We start from the raw sequence: 23,999 nt of genomic DNA on the forward strand, positions 1-23,999 counted from the left end.
TGCCTGCCAATGGGAAAATAGTACAGAAAGGTACGTGTAACTATGCTTATCCAATTTGCAACAGGTAAGTAAGTAACGCATACAATACATAATCATATGTTCTGGTATTTCCGAAGACAAGGACACATTTATGGCAATTTATCCTACAAAACGTAACAGCATTATGATCATCCATAATATTTAAAAAACAAAAAACAAAACACATCCCAAAATACGCCGAAATAAACAATCAGAAAGATATCTGATATTACATAATGCTTAAAATTTCTTTGACCTGATTGCATAAATTGCAGGCAAAATTTGAGGTTTAAGAGGGATAACTTCAACAACAACAACAACAACAAAAAAAGAAAAGAAAAGAAAAAGGCCTTCGAACAGAAACAACTTGATTCAAAAATTCCTGAAATTATACCTCTGGTGCTAGCAGCATGTCACTCATGGTTCATTCAATGACTTCAAACAATTCATCAACCACTGCATTATAAATAGTGAACTCTTTAACGCTATTGTGGGGGTTTTTTTCCACAGGTTAGTATCTGCAACAATTTTGTTATGACACTTACTACATAAATCAAACATATATCAGACATTACATTGAGGTTTTGAGATACCCACTTAATTGGATACTAAAGGAAGTTTCTGCTCAAAATCATGTGAATCATGTATTCATGCACGGAGATGATGAACACTGCATATATGAAGAAGACGTAGTAGTAATTTGTTTGCCATGAATGACTGACTTCAGAGTTTCAATTGGGACTCTGTCAACTAATGGGTGATAAGAAGAAGGAACAGGATACCCTATACTGAAACCATCACGTTGAACAAGAAGTAATGTTTGCATGTACAGTATGTGACTGATCATAATTATGACACTGTCTTTAACACAAATGGATCATAAACTATACAACGAACAAGACTGCACAGCCTATGCGAAAGAAGACTATCCAACAGCCATAAAAAAAAGAGCAATCACTCTGCTGCATGCAGTCCCATGGGATGCCTCCACTTCTCATGTAATAACAACATCTGCCATAATTAGATGGCCCTACAGTTATATCTTAATGTAAACTGTTCTTGAACACTGACCAAGGACTGTTCTTTCACTCTCTGTTTGCATTGTGCAATTATCATTACATTCCACACTTCATTCATGAAGTAACAACTGCAGTAGTATCTGCTGATTAAAATTTAAGATAAAGTTTGGCCAAACAATCATCTAATGTTTTAGAAATGGGAGTTTTTGAAAGTGCTCGTATTTCAGCATTGCTTATTCCAGTAGCCTTTCATCATTGAAACAGTACATTATTAATAGAAGAATATTTCACTTTTGATCTGTCCCCATACTCGGCTGTTGTGCACATTCCAGAAACACTCAATTATAACAAGTGAGGTGTCATTGTAAAGATAATTAATCAGGGTTTCTTATTGTGTCAACACATTTAACATGTTACAGGTAATCTCTACTACAAGTCTTAACAACATCTCACACATGCATGTTTGTAGTAAGCATGCCTTGGGATTGGAAGTCACTTCAGGGGTAGCTTAATACAAATACTGCAAGTGTGGCATACCTGAAAACCCTGTATGGTCCTGTAGTAGGGGTCCAAAATGATGCTTGCCAAGGAACATGTCTGAGCCGTCCTGTCCCAGCCATCTGAACAATGCACCAACACTGACAGCCCTTCTTCTCCTATTGCCTGCGGGAGCAAGTAGATCACATACTGTAAAACCACAAGTTTTCACATGCATGAAACTTTCACAAATTTTGCAAGGAGCCAAGATTCGAAAAAGTAAAATGTACAGGAAAGTGTTTGTCTACACAATGCCAGTGGCAATTTGCAAAAGAATCATGCTGCGAAAAAAGCCAATGGCTTCTATTCTCGAAAGTTTCGTGCTGCAAAATGTTTGTGATTTTACAGTACCAGGAAATCTCATGCACATGGCGCATCCTAATGTTTTTTTTTTAACTGATAAATACACAAACTAAAAAAAAAAAAAGACTGTGCAAAAACATGCTTTGCATTTTCATGGTACTGCTTTTATTCAAAGTTTAACAAACATTCCCCCCCTCCAAAAAAAAAAAAAGTGATCAACCAAATACTTTTGTACTAACTATCTTCATATATATTGACAACGAATACTGGTTCAAAATCCTCTGTTCACAAATTAATTGAAATGAATTCATTACCTTTGCAATAAAATGTGATGTGTCTAGGATGGCTTTGATGTGCTTCAACCAACAGCTGGACTCCAGACCACTCAAGAAAGCGTCCATTGATGGATTCTTTAGTTCACACACTGTCAGGAATTAATAGCAAAGTCATCTTTAAGGGCCCTCCTATTACCACTGAATAAGTTATTACGTTTGTGACATGTGCAACTCTGGGCAAAGTTATAAATTTATCAACACTTGAGAAACATAACTGTCTAGTCTCGGTTATATCCACAGTACATTTATCCATTATCCAAGACAGTCTCCAGTACACAGGATATTACACTTTGCAACACTGTACAAACCAAGACATCTCTCTGCCAATTGCCTTTCCAGTTCACAAGGTCTGTTGTAAATTTAATGCAAAGGACTCACTGCCTCTTTGGGAACTGCACGCTGAATTAAAAAAAAAAAATCATTTATTATTCTCTTGCTGTAAGATCCACAAATAATAAAGTTGACAAAGTGAGCCAAAAAATAGCAGATCACCTAGTATGATACTCAACAATTCTACAAGAGGCAGAATGTGATTCTCTTCCTTCACTGTCTCACCTTCAATTAGCTTCTGCAGACTACTCCGCATGACGTGTATATTTTCGATGCCGAGAAATTTGAACTTGATGTTCGTATAGACATCTGTACTCTCATAGCCCTTCCCAGAAGCTTTATTGACCATTGCATTGATCTGTGTGACGAGAAAACAAAAAATAGACTCGGAGAATGTTGATTATTTTGCATAATCAGGAGACATGAGGTGCTTTCAAACACATTGGCCCTAATTCACAAAGGTGGTTTAAATCTAAACCATGGTTTAAGCAAATTTCTTCTCTGTAAATACGATTGACAGATTGCGTATGCCAACAGACATCCAGTAACAAATGCACATTGATATGTGCACGTCAAAGACATGCTTTTTCATGCTTAATTTCAGACCATAGTCTAATAAGTTAAACCACCTTCATGAATTCATGCCATCGCATCTACAATAGCCACACAACATATGACAGGGAAAAGTTTCAGTATAAGGACATTCACACAGAAAAAGGTCATATGACTGCGTAGTATCGCAAAACAATGCTCTACACACCTAATCACTGTATCATGCATGGTCATAATTTGATAATTTGTTTCGATAGGCAACCATTAACAACCCCCCCCCCCCAAAAAAAAAAAAAAAAAAAAAATGTTTTGTATGTCATAGAGGGAAACATAGCCTATGTGAACAAATATATGGCATTGTGAAACAAGAACTCTGAAAGTCTGAAAGGGGGAGGGGTTGGTTGGCACAGGTCTGGTTTTGCTTTGACTTCTATAACCACTTATATACCTTCTCTGAGTGACTAACAGGCCATTACATAAAATTACATTGCAAGTCAAGAAAAAGTTGTGTAAACATGTTTATGCTATTAAACCTGACAGCACTACAGTATAATATCTGAAATTAGGTTCATAAAATGCTCACATGATTCAAGTTTCTTCATGTACAACTTACAAGATATGAAATAGTGTCTGGGCATACTTGTATTCACATGTTTTTCATTTCTACCAGGTACAAAACAGTAAATGGTACTATATGTATGACGAATACATATCAACATTATTATACAGCTATCATGTAAATTTGATACATATATTTGAATTCTTTGTCAGTTTTCTGCAGCTATAGGAATTTTCTGGCCATTTATTCTTGGAACGGTCACAGTTCAATTTCTTTGAAAAATTTTCAGACAAACTGAAATCAGTAATGGGGGGGGGGGGGGGCTATATAATACATGTATGGTTGTCCAAGGCACTCAGTAGCAATGTTCTTACTCAAAAAGGACCCTGTGTTTGTGAGTTGTAGCATCAGCAATTCCTTTAAGTGAACTGAATTTAGTGAGTGTAAGCTGCTGTAGACATATTTAAGACTACCAGACCTCACCATTTCAGTACATTCATTGAGGCCCATCTGAACCTATACAGGTCTGCAATTTTTTCAGCTCCTCATACCCACACATGGCACCATCAAGCATTCAGTAAACCCTCAAAATATATGTGGCCTACAACTGCACAACCACCACTCAGAGCCACAGAAAAGAAGAGAACTCCACCTTGCATTTGCTCTCGGCCATTGCTGAGAAAATCATACCTTTTGTCACATTTTTTGAAGTTCTTATTACTAGATGCAGTATTGAAAAACTCACCTTTGGCCTTGTATCTACAATGTACATGACATCTGACTTTGGGTTCGTCTTGAGGATGGCTTGTAGCATCTCCTCATCTTCCACACAGCGAGCACTAAACCCTGCCAGGGGCTGACTACATCGACACATGGCAGCCTGGAAAGAAATAGATTTTGTTGAAGGAAGCATATTTTATGAAATGTGAAATATTAAAGGACAAGTTCACCTTCATTAACATAAGGATTGAGAGAATGTAGAAATATTAGTAGAACACATCATTGAAAGTTTGAGGAAAATCGGACAGTCCGTTCAAAAGTTATGAATTTTTGAAGTTTTTGTGCAGTCACCGCTGGATGAGAAGACTACTGCAGTGTATGATGTCACATGCGTACAACACTATAAGGAAAATATAAAGAGAATTTCACAAAATTTCATATTTTGAAAAAAAGTACACATTCCCTTGACTCGTTACTGACATATGTTATGGGTAATATTATTCCCATTGCCTTTAGAAAGAGGCAAGTCAAGAGCTCTTTTATTATGCGAAAAAAAGTGAAAATATGTTGAATTTTCTTTACATTTTGTTTATACTGTTGTATTCATATGACATCACGAGCCTTAGTAGTCTCCTCATCCAGCGGTTCCAACACAAAAATTTAAAAAATTCATAACTTTTTCATCGATTGTCCAATTTTCCTCAAACTTTCACTGATGTGTTCTACTAATATTGCTGCATTCTCTCAATCCTTATGATTATGAAGGTGAACTTGTCCTTTAATCATCATGACAATTCTCCTGATGAGAATGCTGTGATATATGGCAGTAGTGATGATGATGATTCAGGGAATAATTTTCCAAGTCAAATTTGATTAGCAATTTCAGCTGATGAACAATATTTAAATGGTATCCTGTACACTTCTATGGACGAAAACTGCTACACAAAAGTTAGTTTGTGTAGCAGTGGTGTAAAAATGCATAGCAAATTGCGATGCGATACCAGGAAAATTATTCCCTGTGATCATGATGATAAAGATAGAAATCAAAATAATGATAATATCATCATCATCATCTCTGTTCATAGTTATTATTATTATTATTATTATTATTATTATTATTATTATTATATTATTATTATTATTATTATCATTATTATCATCACCATCATCATCATTATTACCATCATCATTATCACTGACATTATATATTGGTATTACAGTGCTCAGCCATTCATCAGGAACCGCTTTAGAAGGAACCCTGCTGAAGTGCAACAAAACTTGATGTAACATACTTTTCACATGTTATTTCAACCACTTAATCGGAACCATAAACTGCTTTATCGGGACAAATTCTGGCACTTGAAACATTTCATTGCCCGTCACTAAAGGGGCATAGTCCCGGTAGTATAGATGGCGCTGTTCATGATACTGCCAATCACCGTTAGCATTGATACGAAGGTTACCGAAGTTGAGCTGTCATCAAGAGTAAAGTGCGAAGGTGTTGCTAAGTAACGTTGCCTTTGTTGTCTTTTTTGCGCATCGCGCAGTCTGCAGTAATGCCAGGGTGCGTGCATATGTGCTTGTTATTATGACATCACAAAAGAAGTTTGCTTAAGCTGTCATCCTCCTCAGCCGAATCATGAGCCGAACTGTGATCGGACCACTGACTACAGTGCTTCGGACTTCTTCGGACTTGGGAAAGAGGGCCAAAGCGTAAGCGCCAAAGAGAAGTCGATAGCGTAGGTCTCTATAGGAAACTTGCGCCGTGCGCCCGCGCACACATTTGACTAAAACATCGGGACCATGCACCTTTAACATCTAAAAATAACAAATAAATCCTTAGAAATAATTGCAAGGTTTTCATTCCCCTTCTAGAAAGATTATCTTTTAACAAATTCCCGATATATTAAAGGGAAGGCAAACCCAAATAACAATGTGGATTGAGTGAAAGCAGCAACATAAGTAAAACACATCAGTGAAAGTTTAAAGAAAATCGGACAATCAATGCAAAAGTTATGTATATTTAAAGTTTTGGTGTTGGAACCGCCAGATGAGGAGACTACTAGATGTTATGACGTATGAGTGGACAACATTATAAAGTAAATATAAAGAAAATTCCACAAAAATTCATTACAAATTCCATCAACTTGATACTGACATATGTTAAGGGTAGCAATTATTCCCTCTGCTTTTTGAATATGGTTATTCAAATGCTCTTTCATAATGCTAGAAAAGTGAATTTTTGTTGAATTTCCTTTATATTTTCTTTGTATTGTGGTCCACTCATACGTCATAACCTCTAGTAGTCTCCTCATCCAGCGGTTGAAACACCAAAACTTTAAAAATTCATAACTTTTGCATCGATTGTCCGGTTTTCCTCAAACTTTCACTGATGTGTTCTACTAATGTTGCAGCTTTCACTCAATCCACATTGTTATTTGGGTTTGCCTTCCCTTTAAGCTGATTGCACAGTCCAAACATTTGCCCTTACGCAGTAGGACGTGGTGCAGGTGATCATATCGAACATCGTCAGTTTCTACTCCCGCACTTACCAACCCCCTTCAGTACGATACACAGAGCCACCTACCGCATGTGCGCCACATACTCTCCTCTCACTGTTTGTGCATTGTGTGCTTGTGTTTGTGTGTGTGTGTGTTTATGCGTCGCAGACGGCATAAGGAGGAGGCATAAATACAATAAAAAATGTATTCATCACAGAAGCGCTATCAGTGATGTCGCGTAAAGCGTTTGTTGTTAGCAGTGTTGCCGCTTTCTCTGCATAGATAGGGTAATCAGCATCGTGACTCGATATGTACAATGGACTGTGAACTCTTAAAAGGTTATTTTGTGGATCAAATGATAGAAGGTTTGTTTTAACGATACATTTGCACAATTATGAGACTGCTGTGTCTTTTTTTATCGCCATTTTGTATCTGCGTGTCATAATGCGTGTGTTCTTGATGCTGTGGTCATCAGTGGGTTTAATAACTCTGCATGACTTACTGTATTGCCAACATACTAGGCTTCATGCAATGGGATTTGCATGGGCCAATACCAGCCACCACTTAAGCGGGAGCACCGCTTAAGCGGGAGAAAAATTTGTGTCCTGACACTGTACTATAACAATGATTATAAAGATGACAATCTTAATAACACACACTACTGGGAAGCCGATGGCGCCAACAGTATACTGATCACAAGCCACTTTTCAAAACATGATTATCCAAGCAATCATGAATTGATTACATATAACACAAAAACACTTAAGATATCGATTGTTCATCACAACTAATTAAAAGCAAATGCTACACATGCACACACTAACCTTGTTTTCTTGATGGAGATAGGACAAGACTGGTAACCGACCTCTACTTCTGAACCTTGCACTGCCCACCAGGACTGGTGTACTGACAAATGTTGGAACATACACCGTCTTTGGATACGTATCACAGATCTGATGGAGAGATAATTTGTGGAGCAGATGTTTCACTATACACACAATATCTCTGCATACATTTCAGCTGGTAGACTTTACAACAAAAGTACTTGCTCTATTCCTCACCTTTGTTTAGCATCATTACTTGATAAGCAGTAACCTTGACTTTTTCGACCTGAAAAAACAAAATGTCTACCAGCAAATTCACTAAAAAAAAAAAAGCAGTAACAAGATAACATCAGCAAATGGCATAACACCCAAAATGCAATAACTGCAATATCATTCATTCAGCATTTTACAAGATATAAAAGACTTGCACACAGAGTGTCTTTCTTCTGATCAGAAGCATTACTAACATGTTAGTTCAGGCTTCACATTTATGTTCCGACCACCTGTTTGCACGGAACTTATCATAGAATTTCACAACATTGTTTTGAAATTGTACTCAGTTTTACCACTCAACAAAAAACAAAAAAAAAAAACAAATTAGAAATGTTGGTATTGCGAATAGAATGCCTTCGCCATATCATATCATTCTTCTGAAACTACCTTCAGGCATTGTAGAAATATGGAGAAAACAGTGACATTTTGAGAATTTGACCTTGACCTTTGACTGTGAGCACCCAAAATTTGATAGGTACAACTTCATCCACTCATACATTGCAAATGCCAAGTTTCATTTGGATACCTCAAATGGTTCTTAAAGGGATGGTACAGTATTGGTGGAGATGAGAATTGGGCTTTTAACTTTTTTGCGAGATACCAAGAAAACACTTAAGATATAGTACAAAGCATGCAATTTAAGAGGAATTGAAAATTTATTTGATGAAAATCGGGTTTGGAATGACTGAAATATCCAAAAACAAAGAAAAGCAAAGCAATCATTATAAAGTGTGGGTCCCACACTTTATTGGAATCGCTCTTTCTTGGATATCTCAGCCATTTCAAAACCAATTTCATCAAATAAACATTAAATTCCTCATAGAATTATTTGCTTTTTCATATTTTATAAGAGGTTTCTCATTATCTCGCCAAAAAATGTTAGAAACCTGAATTTAGGTCTCAACAAAAACTGTACGACCCCTTTAAGTTATGTCGTTCACAAAATCAATTATGGACTGATGGACAAACTGCAGGACAGACAAACAAACGGATGGACGAACGGATGGATGAACGGACAAGTTGAAAACATAGTGCCTCCAGCCCCACAATGTGAATGGAGATATTAGGGAGAGGAGATGAATTTACAGCAATTGGTATAAGTGACTGCTTTAGAACAACTGAACATCGGCTATAAAGGTATCAACCCTAGCCTGTCATCACAGCATAATCATTGTTCTTTCCAAGTTTCAAAACTAGCTCTCAAGAAAGGAAGAGATACATAGCCTCGCTGGTATTACAACACTTACAATAAGTTTCACATAAAGATTGATAATGACAATTGCAGTCATACCTCGTAATTTTTGTTGATTGTCGTGCTGCACCACTCCGCATTGGGGATACCCATCCGTGCGTACTCAGCCTGCAGATCAAACTGGTCCCAGCCCGTCATCATGGTGGGAACTACAGTGGCAGACTTGTAGTGAAATGCATACAGGTCCTCCAGCTCAGCTGTAACAGAAAGGACAAAGCTGTCAAATCCACCAGCAAGGAAGATTGGGTGGGAATCTGTCTGAATAAAGATGGGGATTTGACTAAATTGACAACATCAGCCCAGTTGGAAGCCGCAGTAAGAGATTTTAAGGAGAAATTAAAACTGTCCCACTGTGGTTTAAAATGGCAATTGTGCATGCGATAAAGAAAAGACCCTAGTTTTAACGTAATTCTGGCAGTTAGCATAACTACTTGAAATGGATATAACCAACCAAAAATGCAGTGACATTATTCAATAACCCAACACTTTGAGATAGCTCTTTTTTTCCCCCAATGAGCATTGCATGGATTCAAAAGGAGCCTTTACTACATGTTGACTCAGATGGAATAATGCACAAGTAACCAAAATAAGAACATAATGGAAATAATTTCATGAAAATATGCAAATTAGTCAAGACAATGATGTCACTGCCTCTCAGATCTTCAAATATACACCAATTCCAACCATATTTTTCTATTTGTACAAAATTAAAGAGAAAAGAATCCTTCCCTCTCAATTTTCTCAGAGGTACCCTGATTCAACAGCTAGATGAATTCTCTTGAGGGAGACAGCATATATTTTGCAGAATTGCCAACCCATTGAAAGAAACAGGTTATTTGTCGTGATTCAAGATGTACAACATCAAATCTAATGAAGGAGTTGTGAGGTTATCATCTAATTATGACATTATCTCACTACACTGTCTACTGTATGTAAATGTGTCCAACACCACTGTCTTTGGAGAGATTTGCACCTGGATTTGAAAGCTTCTGCAGTGACTTGTAGAGCTCCTGGCAATCTTTTTCACGTGGAATCACAAAGGTGGCGGCTTGGAATGTCTTGCAGCGGATCTGTATGGGAGCCCCTCCTGTCGTCAGGGGAAGTTTCTCCACCGACGCAATGTGCATGTGCAAAATCTGAAGGAGGGGATCACATAGAGAGAGAGAGAGGATATATCAAAACTGAAACTTTTACGAGGACTATCAAGTTGGAGCAGGTTTTTAATTGAGCCAAGACAGACAAAGACGTTTGTTCTTGTAAACCATTTGAAAAGCTGTCAAGTGACTCTTGCATTAAAATTGCTGCAAACGTGACATATTTGTACATGTACCTTGTGTTGACTTATGTAAGCAAATCAATGAAATACCCATTTATGATTGAGATTGTTATCAATATCATACAAAAATAATAAATGGCTTAATCAGTGATCTTTATACCTCACTCTGAAGCTTTGGTTATTGATCTAGATCGGGATTGATTCATGCAAATAATGTGTTCATTGTACAGTGTACACAATACAGTACCAAATCATACACTTCACTTGTATTCCCATTTTAGAAATGTACACATAATAATACAAAGTAACAGTTGATGCAAATGAAATTTACCTCTGATATTTTGAATTTCACCAAATTTTGTCTAAGGTTTGGTTATTTCTCTTCACCCCAGTGGTTAATGAGCAAATGAGTAGAATAATCAAAACAAATTCCACAAATTCCACATTAATTACAAGCACTTGTGGGAGAGATGTGTATCAACCCATTGAGGACGAGTCTCAAATATACTCGGGCAGGTGTCTATGGGAATTGTGTGTTGTGGCAAAATCAGTCCGTTCTTAACAGGTTAAAAAGACAGGTGCACCACGCACAAATTAAGATGAAAGCCTGCAAGGTAAATGTTGAGTTTCTTATGTGGACTCTAAAAAGCAATGCAAGCAGCATGATACACAACATATTTTGCTTTGACTGTTTGTTTGGGTTTTTTTTTCTATCCTTCTTGAACAATGCTGTTACTACATGTAGTTTCACCCCTCTCTTGTCTATAACATGGACAGGTTAAAGATCAGGTTTGACGAAGTAGACGTACCCATGTCTCCTTTTTTCCTGCGGGATCCACAAAGATCAGGTGGGTGGCTGTCAGGTAGAGCGTGCCCACAGCTGGTTTGCGAGCATTAAAGCGATCTCGCAGACGCACATTCTCGATCTGCAGGACAGGATGTAGAACATTATGACATTGCAAATGAAAATCACTTTTAATTGTAATATGCACATATATGTCTTCCCAGACATGGCATATTTTTGCACCTGCCCACCCTGATACCATCAAGCTCAAAGTGATAAAAACGTATGGCATTCAACATATGACATGTACCAATTGGAACTGAGTGGGTCCTGTGGAGAAAAAACAAACAAACAAGAAAACAAATTTCAAAGACGCATACATTGCATGTATGTACATTGATGTCAAATTTGTTTGTCATTCCATATTTTCTGATCTTGTCATTTTACTTTTTCCCTGGGCATTTTATTTCCACAAATCTGAATGTCACCTTGTGGGAGTATCAAGGGTGACCAGCTTGCTACTTGTTGCATTTTGACAAAGATACCCTTATTTTAAGCTGTTATTTTCACGAGGGTTAAATTTGGAATCATGAAATTTTGCGAATCACCGATGGACTGTGGATTTAACATCACATGAAAATATCTTGAACTGACAAGCATTTATGACAGCCTCAGTGTCAAATCACAAAAACAACATCTCACGAAAATGTCTGTGACCTCTTCATGTTCGAAAATATCTACAGTACACAAAACTATTAACAGCTTATACAATACTGTGCATGGCAACTAAATTCTATCAGTGTGATATTCTGGTGCAGAATACAGCCAGAACCATTCCAGACAAGATGTCTGGATGATTCTCCCAGCTGCCTCCAATAGAAACAACAATCTCACCTTCTGTCAATCATCAGAATTACATGTATAACAATGTTGACATAATTCTGATAAATGATAATCACTGTCTTGAAAAGAAAACAATCGGAACTCCGATTTTAGTCGGAAGAATATCATGCCTGAACATACATGTATGTCAACCCTGAAATTCCCTTGAAGTGAAACACAATGCTTTGGTGTTGTCGGGAACATTGACATATACATGCGTACCTCTATGAACATGTATGTACAGGTACAGTGTACATGTACAATTTGATGAGTGTCAAGTATGTATTGAACATATTAATGTCACATCCAAGGTTTGACAGTCATCATGTAACATCTTATTTTAGTGTACAGATCTGTACATCATTCTGAATACTACATTTCACATACGGACAAGGTAGGATTAGGACACAAAATTGCCTCTGTTTCTTAGAATACTCAAATCATTTGATTACTTTTACCACAGTGTACATGTACAGTATATGAACTACAATTTTAATTGATAACTTTATAATGTTCCAAGTGTTCTTTGCTAATATTATACATCATTAATGATTACAGCATTAGTTACTTCTGACAAAGCCTATTGGATTCACAGAGATATTTGATAGTGACTGCATACACACTTGTGCATCAACACAAGAAGCTTTACTTCTGAACAAATCAATGAATTTATTATGTACCCTGACTGTTAGAAGAAATTACCACCCCATATGGCACCCTGTTTTGTAATGATCTCTTCAAGAGCCAGACCACCATGCTTGGCGATCACATTCAATGCACTTACCAATAAAGAAAGTCTCTTTTCCATGAGAGCAAAATGACCCTGTAGGTTCTTTGCCAAGTTAATGTCACAGTTACAGTATGAGATACAGTAGTGTAGGTCTACCAGCTTTCCACATTGAGTTGCATTATACACATACAACTTGTCCAGTTGTACAATGTAGTCAACATGCTTGGTTCCCAAGTTTTCATTACATGATTTATAATGTACATTGTACAGTGCACATTGTATTTGTAATAGCATGATGGATTCTGTGAGGGTATCCCTGTGTAACATGTTGGCTTTGAATGAGTTCAACATGTGAAACATACAATTTTGTATATCTAATCCTACACTTAACTCCCAACTATGTAGAGCTGCAGTGCAGTGAAGGCATTTAGTACATTCCAGCAATGTCCACACTTTAAAAGTGACTGCTACATTGTACAAATATCTGCATCAAATACTCTTTTTTTTTTTTTTTTTTGGCCTTCTACATTTCTGTACTGACACTCCATACAGTAATGTGTTTTTTCTTGACCAGTAGTTTGCAATGATAATGTTTAAACCACAAATTTCAACATCTACAATGTCATTAATATACAGATTACAAAGAAAAAGTTTAAACCATTGCTAGGTTTGTGTCATAAATTTGTCAAAAAAAAATATGAAAGTGATTACAGTATCTTTTCTACAATATTCACATCACAGATTGCTACAACACATACTTTATATTTTATGCACATGATTATAATCCCAATTTGACAAGCACTATCATACTCAATCCCTCAACATGTGAAACCTTGTGTATGATAATGCAGAAATACATAGTGTAGCCTGCAAAATCACCTCTCTAGTGGGCTCAGTGAGTTGGTTAAAGAGTCTGGTCAGACATGCTGGCTGAGCCGAGTAAATGGCAATCTCCTCTTCATGCTGTATTACGTGATCATCATGACTCCTTTTTGGCCTCACACTTTTGACATCATGTTACTCTATACCATGGTACCTTTTAAACAGTCTGGGCTTTGCATCTACATGCACTGTACAGCCATGTTTTGTTTTTGTTTTTTCAAGAAACATGGACTTGTGAGAAAGGGACTAAACCATCTGCAGCGGCTTTAACTGTTTTTACATGTGATAGTCATCTGCAAAACAAATACTGTTCTTCCCTTTTCTTAAAAGAACCCCAACAACATACAATGCATTATGATGACAAACTTTTCAATCATCTCAGTCCAACAGATGAATAACAAATTTGGCTTTCCTACAATGCACAAACATGTGAAGTCCTCCCTGCCATGATGTACAAATTTCTGATCAATTAACCTGACATACACTTGTACATGTATTGTACAAGTATACAACACAATTTTTCTTTTTCTTTTTCAGTAAACCATTATAGATTATGAAGTCATTCAAATTTCAACACAACATCAGGCCAAATGCCAGTAAGACCCTTTGACACCTGGGCCCTGTTTTATGAAGAGTTAAAATTGATTATAAAATAAAGTTGATTTCTATGATAAGTCTATGGCAACCTGTGTGTTAAGGAAATTTAAAATCAATTTATCTTTTGATAAAACAGGGCCCTGGAGTTACTGGTCATTTGCCTTCTAGTCTTTCAGCATTCTTATAGACAATCTCACAGCAATATCATAATTATGTCAAAATGCCACCTTCATAAATTTTTGTTTTGGTTGTCTACTTGAAAGTTCACAAGTACCAAGTACATGTACATGTACCCTGTTAACATGCATAGCAATTAGGCTGCAATGCATAACGGGGATGCCTTGCGTGAAAAAGCAGTGCCCCATGCACAAACCCACTCAGCTACCATAATGTAAACACCCACACATAGCAGACAATGAGACAATATTTAAATCATGATTTATTTTCTGCTAAATTACCATATCAAGTTGGATGGGAATAAGTCCAAATATTCTCCAAGTACTATTATACAAATGTACATGTACATATAAATATCATTAAAAAAAAAAAAATCTTTTATCTTTTACATAGTGATGTACAATCTTCACGTGACAGTCACCCTCTAATCTATGCATACACGCACATTGGCTGTAAATTCATGTGATAAGTTCAATGTAGAAACACTTTGAATCTAGACAGACATCCATGCACCTTTTATTTTTCTATTATGTTTATGTCACAACTTCAATAGAATGTCCTTTAGTATCTGAATGTAACATAAACAACTCTCAGAATCTTATCTTTATCAGGAAATATATCACTTTTGCTTGGGCAGGGGGATATTTATGATCTGTCACATAAATGAGCATCAAGTACTGGATCATGTTATACTGTGTACATGATGTCTGGGGATGGTGTACACACACAACTGAAAGTGGCTGCAATATCTCCTGGAATTTAATTGTTATATTTAATTGATTGCATGCTATGGATCAACCACTAATGGTTGATTTAAGATAAAAATTGCTATCAATAAAGACTAGTACAGAAATCAATGTCAGAATTGCATTAATTGCATCATGCACTATATGGCAAATCATATTACAGTATCACAAACCTCTCTTTGTCTCATATTACACTACCTTGCAACCTTGCTACCTTTCTACTGTTGTGGATACTTTTTAGTTTGTTTAGTGAACTACTGTAAATGCCTTATATTTAGCGAGTCTAAATTTTCACAAATCGGCACTTTCCGACGATTTCGCGAGTGGTTAAATTCGTGATTGTGTAGTACTGAACTGAACGGAGAAATGTGCATACCAATACGTCACATTTATATCAAGATCAGAGTCAATTTTTTCGTGTGTCTTTAATTTCACAAATGGCACCTGACTCGCAAAATTCGAGAAAATAAAAACCTCGCAAAATATTTGGCGCATACAGTACCACAGCATTCTACACCAAAAAATTTTATTCCTCTGGTTCATCTGTAAAACCTTGGTCTCAACATCATACAGTGTAATCTAATGTTCTGTACATGATAGACTGTTGTACTTAAAAGTTGGGTGCATATCAAGAGGGCTTCACATTATGCAAAGGGGTTCAAGCAGACAGTGACAGTTCCAGTATTGTTTTTCTGTAGTCCTGTAAGGTTTAATAGCATAACGTCGCTGGGGTGACAAAACCTCGTATCTCAAAAATGTCAAATGTTCAGGAGAGCGAAAAAACATGGCGGCCAAAGCAACTATAGTGAATGGGAAAGCCTTCTCTTTGACATGCCATGGTGGCTTCATTTTTGGAGTAAGACAGTTGGGATTTGGCCAGGACATCACTTGACCCATTGTTTGACCATTAAGCTAAAAAAAAAAAAAATTGACATTTTTGAGATACGAGGTCTTGTCACCCCAGCGACGATAAACATGTTTACACAATTATTACCTGACTTGCAATGTTATTTAATGTAATTGCCTGTTCGTCACTCAGAGAAGGTACAGCTGTATATAGGCGGTGGTTAGCTGCCATCAGCCGGGAGAATGAAGACGGATCCCACTGGAGTCCAGTGAAGTCAAGGACGATATGCTCTGAATTCAAATTACTGGAAGTAAATGATAACCGACTACTAACCAGGTGTACTCGTTAGGTACATGTACACATCGGCGAACTGAATGTCTGGCCACGACGTAGGGTCATTGATCCACGAGTCTGCGGATACACGGTAGCCCGACCAGACGCTGTTAATACGCTATGCGAATACGTATGTACAGCGGCGACTGGGCTGTGTATAGTTAGGTACACGGTAAGGACAAACTGCAAGGCCGATGGAGGACAGTTTAGTCTCGTATCTCTCCTTTGCTTCCCGTGAAAGTTTATCACAGTAATCGAAAGACATCTTATAATCTATGAAAGCATATTTTAACTGAAACAATGAACTAGATTCAGCGGTAAATAAAAGTGAAATGAACAGCATTAAACGCGACAGTAGTAACACAGCGTGAACTGACAGCTCCACTGCAGATCCACGTAAACTCCGTTTATGTGTGCTAATGAACGGTCCCATATATTGCAATTCGCGTATTGTATGACGGCATTGCATGCTCTGTTGCACGCTCGTTTGACGGCTATTGTTTTCATCGCACTAAGGGCAGCGAGTTTGTCGCTATGCGGAAGTGACGTCACTCCGCCCCCGCCTATAAGTGGTTATAGAAGTCAAAGCAAAACCAGACCTGTGCCAACCACCCCCCTCCCCCCCCCCCCCAAAAAAAAAAAAAAACTTTCAGGGTTCTTGTTTCACAATGCTATATAGATACCGTACACTGTATGTCCCCCCAAAAAAATTACAACGGGACCCTCCGCATTGATATCTTTAAAATAGTGAATCAATCTAAATACAAATTCAGGGTATGAAACTATAACTCATTGCCCACATCTTACAGAAAACCCCATTCGATTTGCCTCAGTGGTCAAAGAGAAATACGGAATTTTGTAGAGGATGTCGGGAATCTCTTCCCTCCAAGTTCTGTCTATTGTATTCACACACAAGATCATCGAAGTGCTAAACTTGGAAGAATCAAACTCATGACATGCTTTACAACAATCCACATTTCTCTGTGACCGAATGGGGATGGGGATGTTATATTTTAAGACCCTGAAGTAGCATTGAGACAATTTAATCATATCGGGTATAATCAATGCAAAAACCTGATTGTAATTTTTTTTTTTGGACATACTACAGTATGTCCCAAAAAAATTACAATCAGACTTTCGAATTGATAACACCCAATATGATCGACCTGTCTAAGTGCTACTTCAGGGTCTTAAAATATAACATCTTAGCTCTATTTTACAAAAAAACAAAAAAAAACATTCAATTTGGTTAAGTGGTCACAGAGAAATGTAGATTGTTGTAAAGCATGTCATGAGTCTGATTCTTCCAATTTTAGCAATTCAGTGCTCTTGTGTGTGAATACAATAGACAAAACTTGGAGGGAAGAGATTCCCAACATCCTCTACAAAATTCCTCATATCTCTTTGACCACTGAAGCAAATCGAATGGAGTTTTCTGTAAGATGTGGGCAATGATTTATAGTTTCATACCCTGAATTTGTATTTAGATTGATTCACTATTTTTAAAGATATCATTGCAGAGGGTCCCGTTGTAATTTTTTGGGGGACATGCTGTACAACAGTGCTTGTTCACAAAAGTTAGGCTTCCCTCTATGACATTTGTACAATTGATTTTTAGCTCCCAGTTACTTTAAAAGTACTGTGATGTGTCGCATAATATCAGATCACTACATTGGAACTTCAGTTTCAGATTATGCAGGCACAGTAGTGTACACTACACTGTATGCCACGATCACAAAGGGTAAGTTTTTTTGAGCTACGACACGAAAATAGATATCGACAGCGACACTTTCCAAGACTCAATTTCATTTTAAATTTACGAAAATATGTGAGTGGAAAAAAAAAGCTACCTTGATAATTATTATGTATGTTATTTTGGACTTTTGGTGCAATTTGGGCATGAAGAATTTGAGATATGGATACGAAAGTGCATTAGATCTAAAATTGCTATTATATAGATCTTGACCTTTATTTTAGATAAATTGTATGTAGATTCTAACCAAACGTCGGCAAATAACACATTTATATGTAGACAGATTAGATTAACGCAAGGCGCCCTTAACTCGACCACAAAGACGTTCAAAATTCGACCGGCTGCTACATTATATACATGTAGAAACCTAGGCCTACAGTATATGCTTTTGCGCATGGTTGAACCTTGGCACAGGAGGTTCTACCTTGGTGTGGGTGCCGATATAGATACACACCTGTACTGTATATTCTAAAAGGCATAGGGTCTACAGACCATCCAGCTCAAGAGCTCAAGTCTTGGCACCGAAGCCGAAGGCAGTTGTGGAAGTGACGACAGGCACAGCCTAGATCAACATGGCTTCTTCTAAAATTACTCAATTTCATTGTGCCTGGCCTCTGCATAATCTCATAGTTGTAACTTTAATACAACAATAGTCAACATGAGCATTTGCCTTGTTTAACCAACACTTGCATACAATGTACATGATGAAGAATGAGCATACTCGTGTCACAAGTGATACTGAATACCAACCGTGTCTTGTGTTCTCTCAGTACCGAAGTTATGGCTTAACTCTGCCTAACAGGTGAACTCAGCCCCTTGTAATGAGGGTGCCATGGGCCAAGTTTACCCGCAATGGCGCTAAGCCGAGTTTACCACTTTACTAGTATTCATTTTGTAGAACTAGAAGTAAAATGTACTACTTGAAGTGCATGACGTTATTATAGTAAATAGGAAGAGTAAAATATGTCTTGTGATTGGTTAGATTGCATCATGTGATTGTCAGAAAACTTTGGCAGAGTTAATAGCATGGTCATGCCACTGTAGTCTGAATGGAGTAGCACACACAGGCGCATGCACGTGACAGCTACAATGTAAAGGCGGCCAATCCCAGTGGCGGCAGCCTGGCACAGGTAAACGTGTAAAGTGACGGCTAATGGTAACCAATCACACGACAGGGGCATACAGTAGAACACGTTCTACATAAGGGGGCGGCTGAGCATGGCTGATCACAGCTACGTGTAGTGTATCTAGGTGTGTATGCCAACCTTTTATGTGGCAACACTAGGCATGCGCGTTTGGGCTGTGGGTGCCTGTGCCCGACTGGGCGCAGACCATAAACACAGCATGTCTCCAACGGTTCGTTCGAAAGGTCCGGTCTCCAAATACCGCACCAACCGGATATGAAGCCACGAGGCGCCATCTGCTATGGGGCCTATGATCCAGCTCAGTGATGTTCCTGTGCTACGTTCCTGCACATCTGCATTCCTGTGCTCCGCTCCATTTCTGAGCTCCGTTGTTCCTGAGCCCCATTCCTGTACTCCGTTCCCGTTCTCCGTTCCTGTTCGGCCATTCGGTTCCTGTTCTGTTCGACCGTCCAATTCCCATTTCGTTTCTACCAAGAAGCAGTAAGCTTGTTTCTGCCAAGTCCGTCCGTGACAGGTGTACCATTAATCTGTGTTTTGACCACACCACTATACCGAATGCTTTCTGCGCGTCTACACTTTGTCTATGTCGAGATTTACAACAAGGGACGTAAGGTTATAGTAGTAGGACCAGAGCCGTAAATACGGCTTTCAGAAGGACAAGGCCAATTCTTTCTAATGTATGTGTGCATACACAGAGTGCTACATAAGCACTTGCCCGATTGCCCGGGGCAAGTGAAAATCAAATTCGGGCAAGTGTTTTTGAACAATAAGAACAAGTGCTTGCCCGAATCGGGCAAGCAAAGAGGTTTTACACCACCTTTTTTCTCACTTATTCCCCCAACAAGCCCACAAAGTCAACCACACAAAAGCCAAAATATAATGGCTGTTTAGTGATGCAACGCACTCTATATTTCATTTCACCATCTTTCCAACACTAATATGTGAAGAAGCCCCAGTGCAATGCAACAGCAACACTTGATCGGACCAAATTTGTTACTCAGTATACTCCATTCCAGCAAATCAATGTGTTCCGATGATTATGTTTTATCAAGCCCTTGACTAACACATGTTTTTGTATATTATTTCCTTATATTTTGGGCTTTCATTTCGGGCAAGTAAAATTAATATTCGGGCAAGTGTTTTGCAGCAAATTCTAAAATCTGCTTGCCCGACCGGGCAAGTGGTAAAATAAAGTCGTGTAGCACCCTGGTAGAGCACAGAACGCAGAAAGTAGCAGTTTAAATGCAAGTCTGTTCAGCAATACGCATGCGCAGCTGTGCCAGCTGTACGTGAACAAGGTATTGTTACTAACGTGTTAGTATTCTGTGTGCGAGTAATCATTACGGTGTATACTTAGAGTAAAACCTTCAGTTTTCGGACACTTAAGCTTTTCTGCAATATTTGTTCTTGAAAGTCAAATAACACAATGCAAAATTATATCTGCCACAATATATGTTAAATATATCAAACTACAGTACTTTTTCTCAATGTTGATTTTGTTAAATATAAAACATAAAATTTCACAAAATCCCAACATTTTATGACCTTGATAATCCCCAAGAATCTGTCCGGCCTCTCCAGAATTCAGATGCGCGCTATGCACATTCAATGTCAATGCGCATACATTTACAAGGCTGCTGAAAAATGCGCTGCGCCTTACCTTGTTGGCGCAAGGTTGCATCGTTGCGCCGCCCATTCCTGTCCGAATTCTGGTGACTCACCACTTGTATTCAGCCCCTGTACTTGTGTGCATTCATTCAATGCATCGGCACGTACGGAGATTTTGTTTTTCTTTTGTATTTTTGAGGATTCTTAACACAGGACCTAATTTGTGCATGGTTTGGAAAAGTTGCGCCGATTCTGCGTTTTCACAGTGAAATTCTGGATTTTAGATGGATTTTTGGAGGTGACTCAGGCACTTTCCTGTTGTGAACGACTGTGCAAGTATGTAGTGCCAGTTACTGCTACTGACATACTAGACAGAAAGATCCGTCTGTCCGGAGGAGTCTTTTATCTTTTTGACGTTACCACTCTCCTCCGTAGACAGATGGAAGTTAATAGTACACATCTCTGTGTGGATGGTCTTTAACCACTGTCTCTATGGAAAATTGGGTGAGGTACCTCACCCTTCTCGATTGCGTCTAATTCACGGCCCTAGGTCGGCAAATTTAAGCTTGTATAGTAAAATCAAAATTTCAAGAATGCAGTACAGTACACTCACCAGATTAATGAATAATCCAACATTTTGGTAGAATTTTCAACGTAAAACACACATCAACCAGCCCGTCGCATCATAGCCAAACTGCAGAAACATATGAATCTGTTAGCCAATCACATGCGAGGTAGTTTCTACGTGTTTTTTTTTATTAAAACACGTACCTCGTATGTGATTGGCTAACATATTCAAAATGGCGACTTACAGCTAGCGAACGGTGATGTTGCGATATGGATTAAATTTCTGCGTTATAACCTAGTTACTGTGAGTATTTCGATTGCACAATGTGAGAAATTTACCCCAAATATTGCTGCATAATGTGTCGTGTCATGTCAAACTTGTTTGAATGTAAAAAGCTGTCTGAAATTTGGTTTATCGTAACGTTTGATCTGTGCGCAACCGCTGGCAGCACATCCACACAAGAGCTGGCATCATTGACTTCGGTCTGTATAAAGAGGGGATCCGTGAAGCCAGACGCAGTCTCCGCGGAACATTTCACCGACGACCAGTTACAGACCGATCTTTCGGTCAACTGACGTACTGGACTATTGCCCATGAGGGCATGATGGTCGATGGTACATCGATGTATTGTTGTGATTGTGTAGAACTCCAAATAGATGTCCTAGATGTCTACTCTAAATAATCTGAATATCCCTCATGCAGTTCTATTCACCTCGCCCTGCAGACTCGGTGAAACAAAACAGCACTCGGGATAATTACATAATAATGTATTGTAGACCCATTTGTCGTTCTACAATCCAGTCAGTATCACCTGCCAGTACAGAACACGAACATGATGGTGGATGAGCATGAGCATAAAACCCCATTGGTATAATACTTTAATAGAAAACTAGCGCCAACTCAATAACTAAGTGATCATCAATCATCTAGAGTTCTAAAAATTCTAGCTAGCGCACTAACTTTGTTACAGCAGCAAGATAATTGATTGTGTCGCGAAACCATTCAGAATCAGAGGCTAGACACTCAAGCATCACACAGTTCACACACAATCATTCTTCACAGAAGAACCACACATGCACAGGCTAGGCACAGCCTATTCCTAGCTACACGTGACATGGTGACACCATAGGAAATCAGTCTCCACAATGCTAAGCATACCTTTGGAGTAGTAATGTATTCCATAACGGAATTAGTTCGACTGCTCCTCCTTCTCGGCATTAGCTCAACAACATGAGTAGTCGTATGCTTTCTTTCCTGTCCCGCCGCCGGTCATGTACAGACGATGGGGTAATGAATCACTCGCACAGTCAGTCGCAGGTCGGACTCACAAGCTTGATGCTAGCTGCTGCCTGTCCTGCTGACGATCTCAGTCCGTGCACTGCACTGTCGCTGTACCGGTACCAGCGAGACGTTGTCAGCAAGATTCCCAGACGGATCCTGATCAGACCACTAATTGACATGAGTTGTCAAAAGAATGCGAAAAAATAAACAGTACAAAAAGCCGACCTCTTACTTTCTCGGAATCTGTTCATATCACCTGTGCATATTATAGTCTAATTATGCGAATATTTGGATCCCATCCACTATTATATAGCACACGTATGAACCCGTGTCCTCCGATCTCTATCCATCGCGACTGACTCGCTCATCGCTCTGATCCGATAAACCATAGCCTACAGATACACTGTGTACTGTCACACTACGTTTTACACGCGCGTAGTGCGCGCGAACCCGTCCACGTCCCTCTTCATCCATAAACACCACCATCCTCTAATGTGCACGCGTTTCTACGTACGCCTCTCACCTGACGCGTACGCTTGTGACAAAAACAGACGAAGAAAAGAACAAAATCCCCTCAAAAACAGGGAGGTGGGACCCCCTGCTCAAAAGAAGGGAATCTCTCACCAGTACACGCCCACCAGTTCAGCAGTGTATCCAGAATTATCTTTCCCTACCAAAATATAAATGATTAATATTTTAAAATCATTAATATAAATGATTATAAAGACTATAGTTAATGGACTGCACAATAATGTAGAAATCATATGAAAGATCATATTTCTAATTGTCAGTCAATATCCCATTTCAAGCTCATTGTTTCTCACTTTACTGTCTCTATAGGGAATAACATTACCATAACGAATAACGTAATGATAGCATCATCACCCAGTATTTCCTAAATCCTCGAAAGAGTTATACACAGAAGGTTGTCTATTTCCCTCAATATCATTAATTGATTTAGGCCTACTTGTCCCTGTATACCAATTTGGTTTTGCATAGATAAAGTGACATTCTGCCCTGTTATTGAATAGGTGACAGATTTTTTTTTTTAACAAAGAACATATGGTTGGAGGTTTTATGGGTTTATGAAAGGCAACGGCGTAAATCCGGACTGAGGAGGGGGGGGGGGGGGGGGGGGGTGGTCACCATCACCACGATTACAAGCCC

The 23,999-nt window shown here is 38.5% G+C and overlaps 1 protein-coding gene across 1 annotated transcript in view; it reads right to left on the reverse strand.

Annotated features, from left to right (window-relative positions):
• LOC140234688 (phosphatidylinositol-3,5-bisphosphate 3-phosphatase MTMR8-like) overlaps nt 1–23,116 on the reverse strand; it is a 35,069-nt gene extending 11,953 nt beyond the window's left edge. Inside the window, exons 1-9 of the mRNA XM_072314723.1 lie at nt 22,710–23,116; nt 11,309–11,425; nt 10,197–10,359; nt 9,263–9,420; nt 7,699–7,827; nt 4,399–4,533; nt 2,768–2,900; nt 2,192–2,301; nt 1,575–1,700 (exon numbers count right to left, since the gene is read on the reverse strand). Coding sequence (XP_072170824.1) covers nt 1,575–1,700; nt 2,192–2,301; nt 2,768–2,900; nt 4,399–4,533; nt 7,699–7,827; nt 9,263–9,420; nt 10,197–10,359; nt 11,309–11,425; nt 22,710–22,769 — 1,131 coding nt within the window. The 5' untranslated portion in view covers nt 22,770–23,116. The remainder of the gene's footprint in view (nt 1–1,574; nt 1,701–2,191; nt 2,302–2,767; nt 2,901–4,398; nt 4,534–7,698; nt 7,828–9,262; nt 9,421–10,196; nt 10,360–11,308; nt 11,426–22,709) is intronic.
• Nucleotides 23,117–23,999: the final 883 nt, after the last annotated feature.

The sequence above is a fragment of the Diadema setosum genome, chromosome 11 (genome assembly GCF_964275005.1).
Source record: "Diadema setosum chromosome 11, eeDiaSeto1, whole genome shotgun sequence".
In the NCBI taxonomy this organism is placed as follows: domain Eukaryota; kingdom Metazoa; phylum Echinodermata; class Echinoidea; order Diadematoida; family Diadematidae; genus Diadema; species Diadema setosum.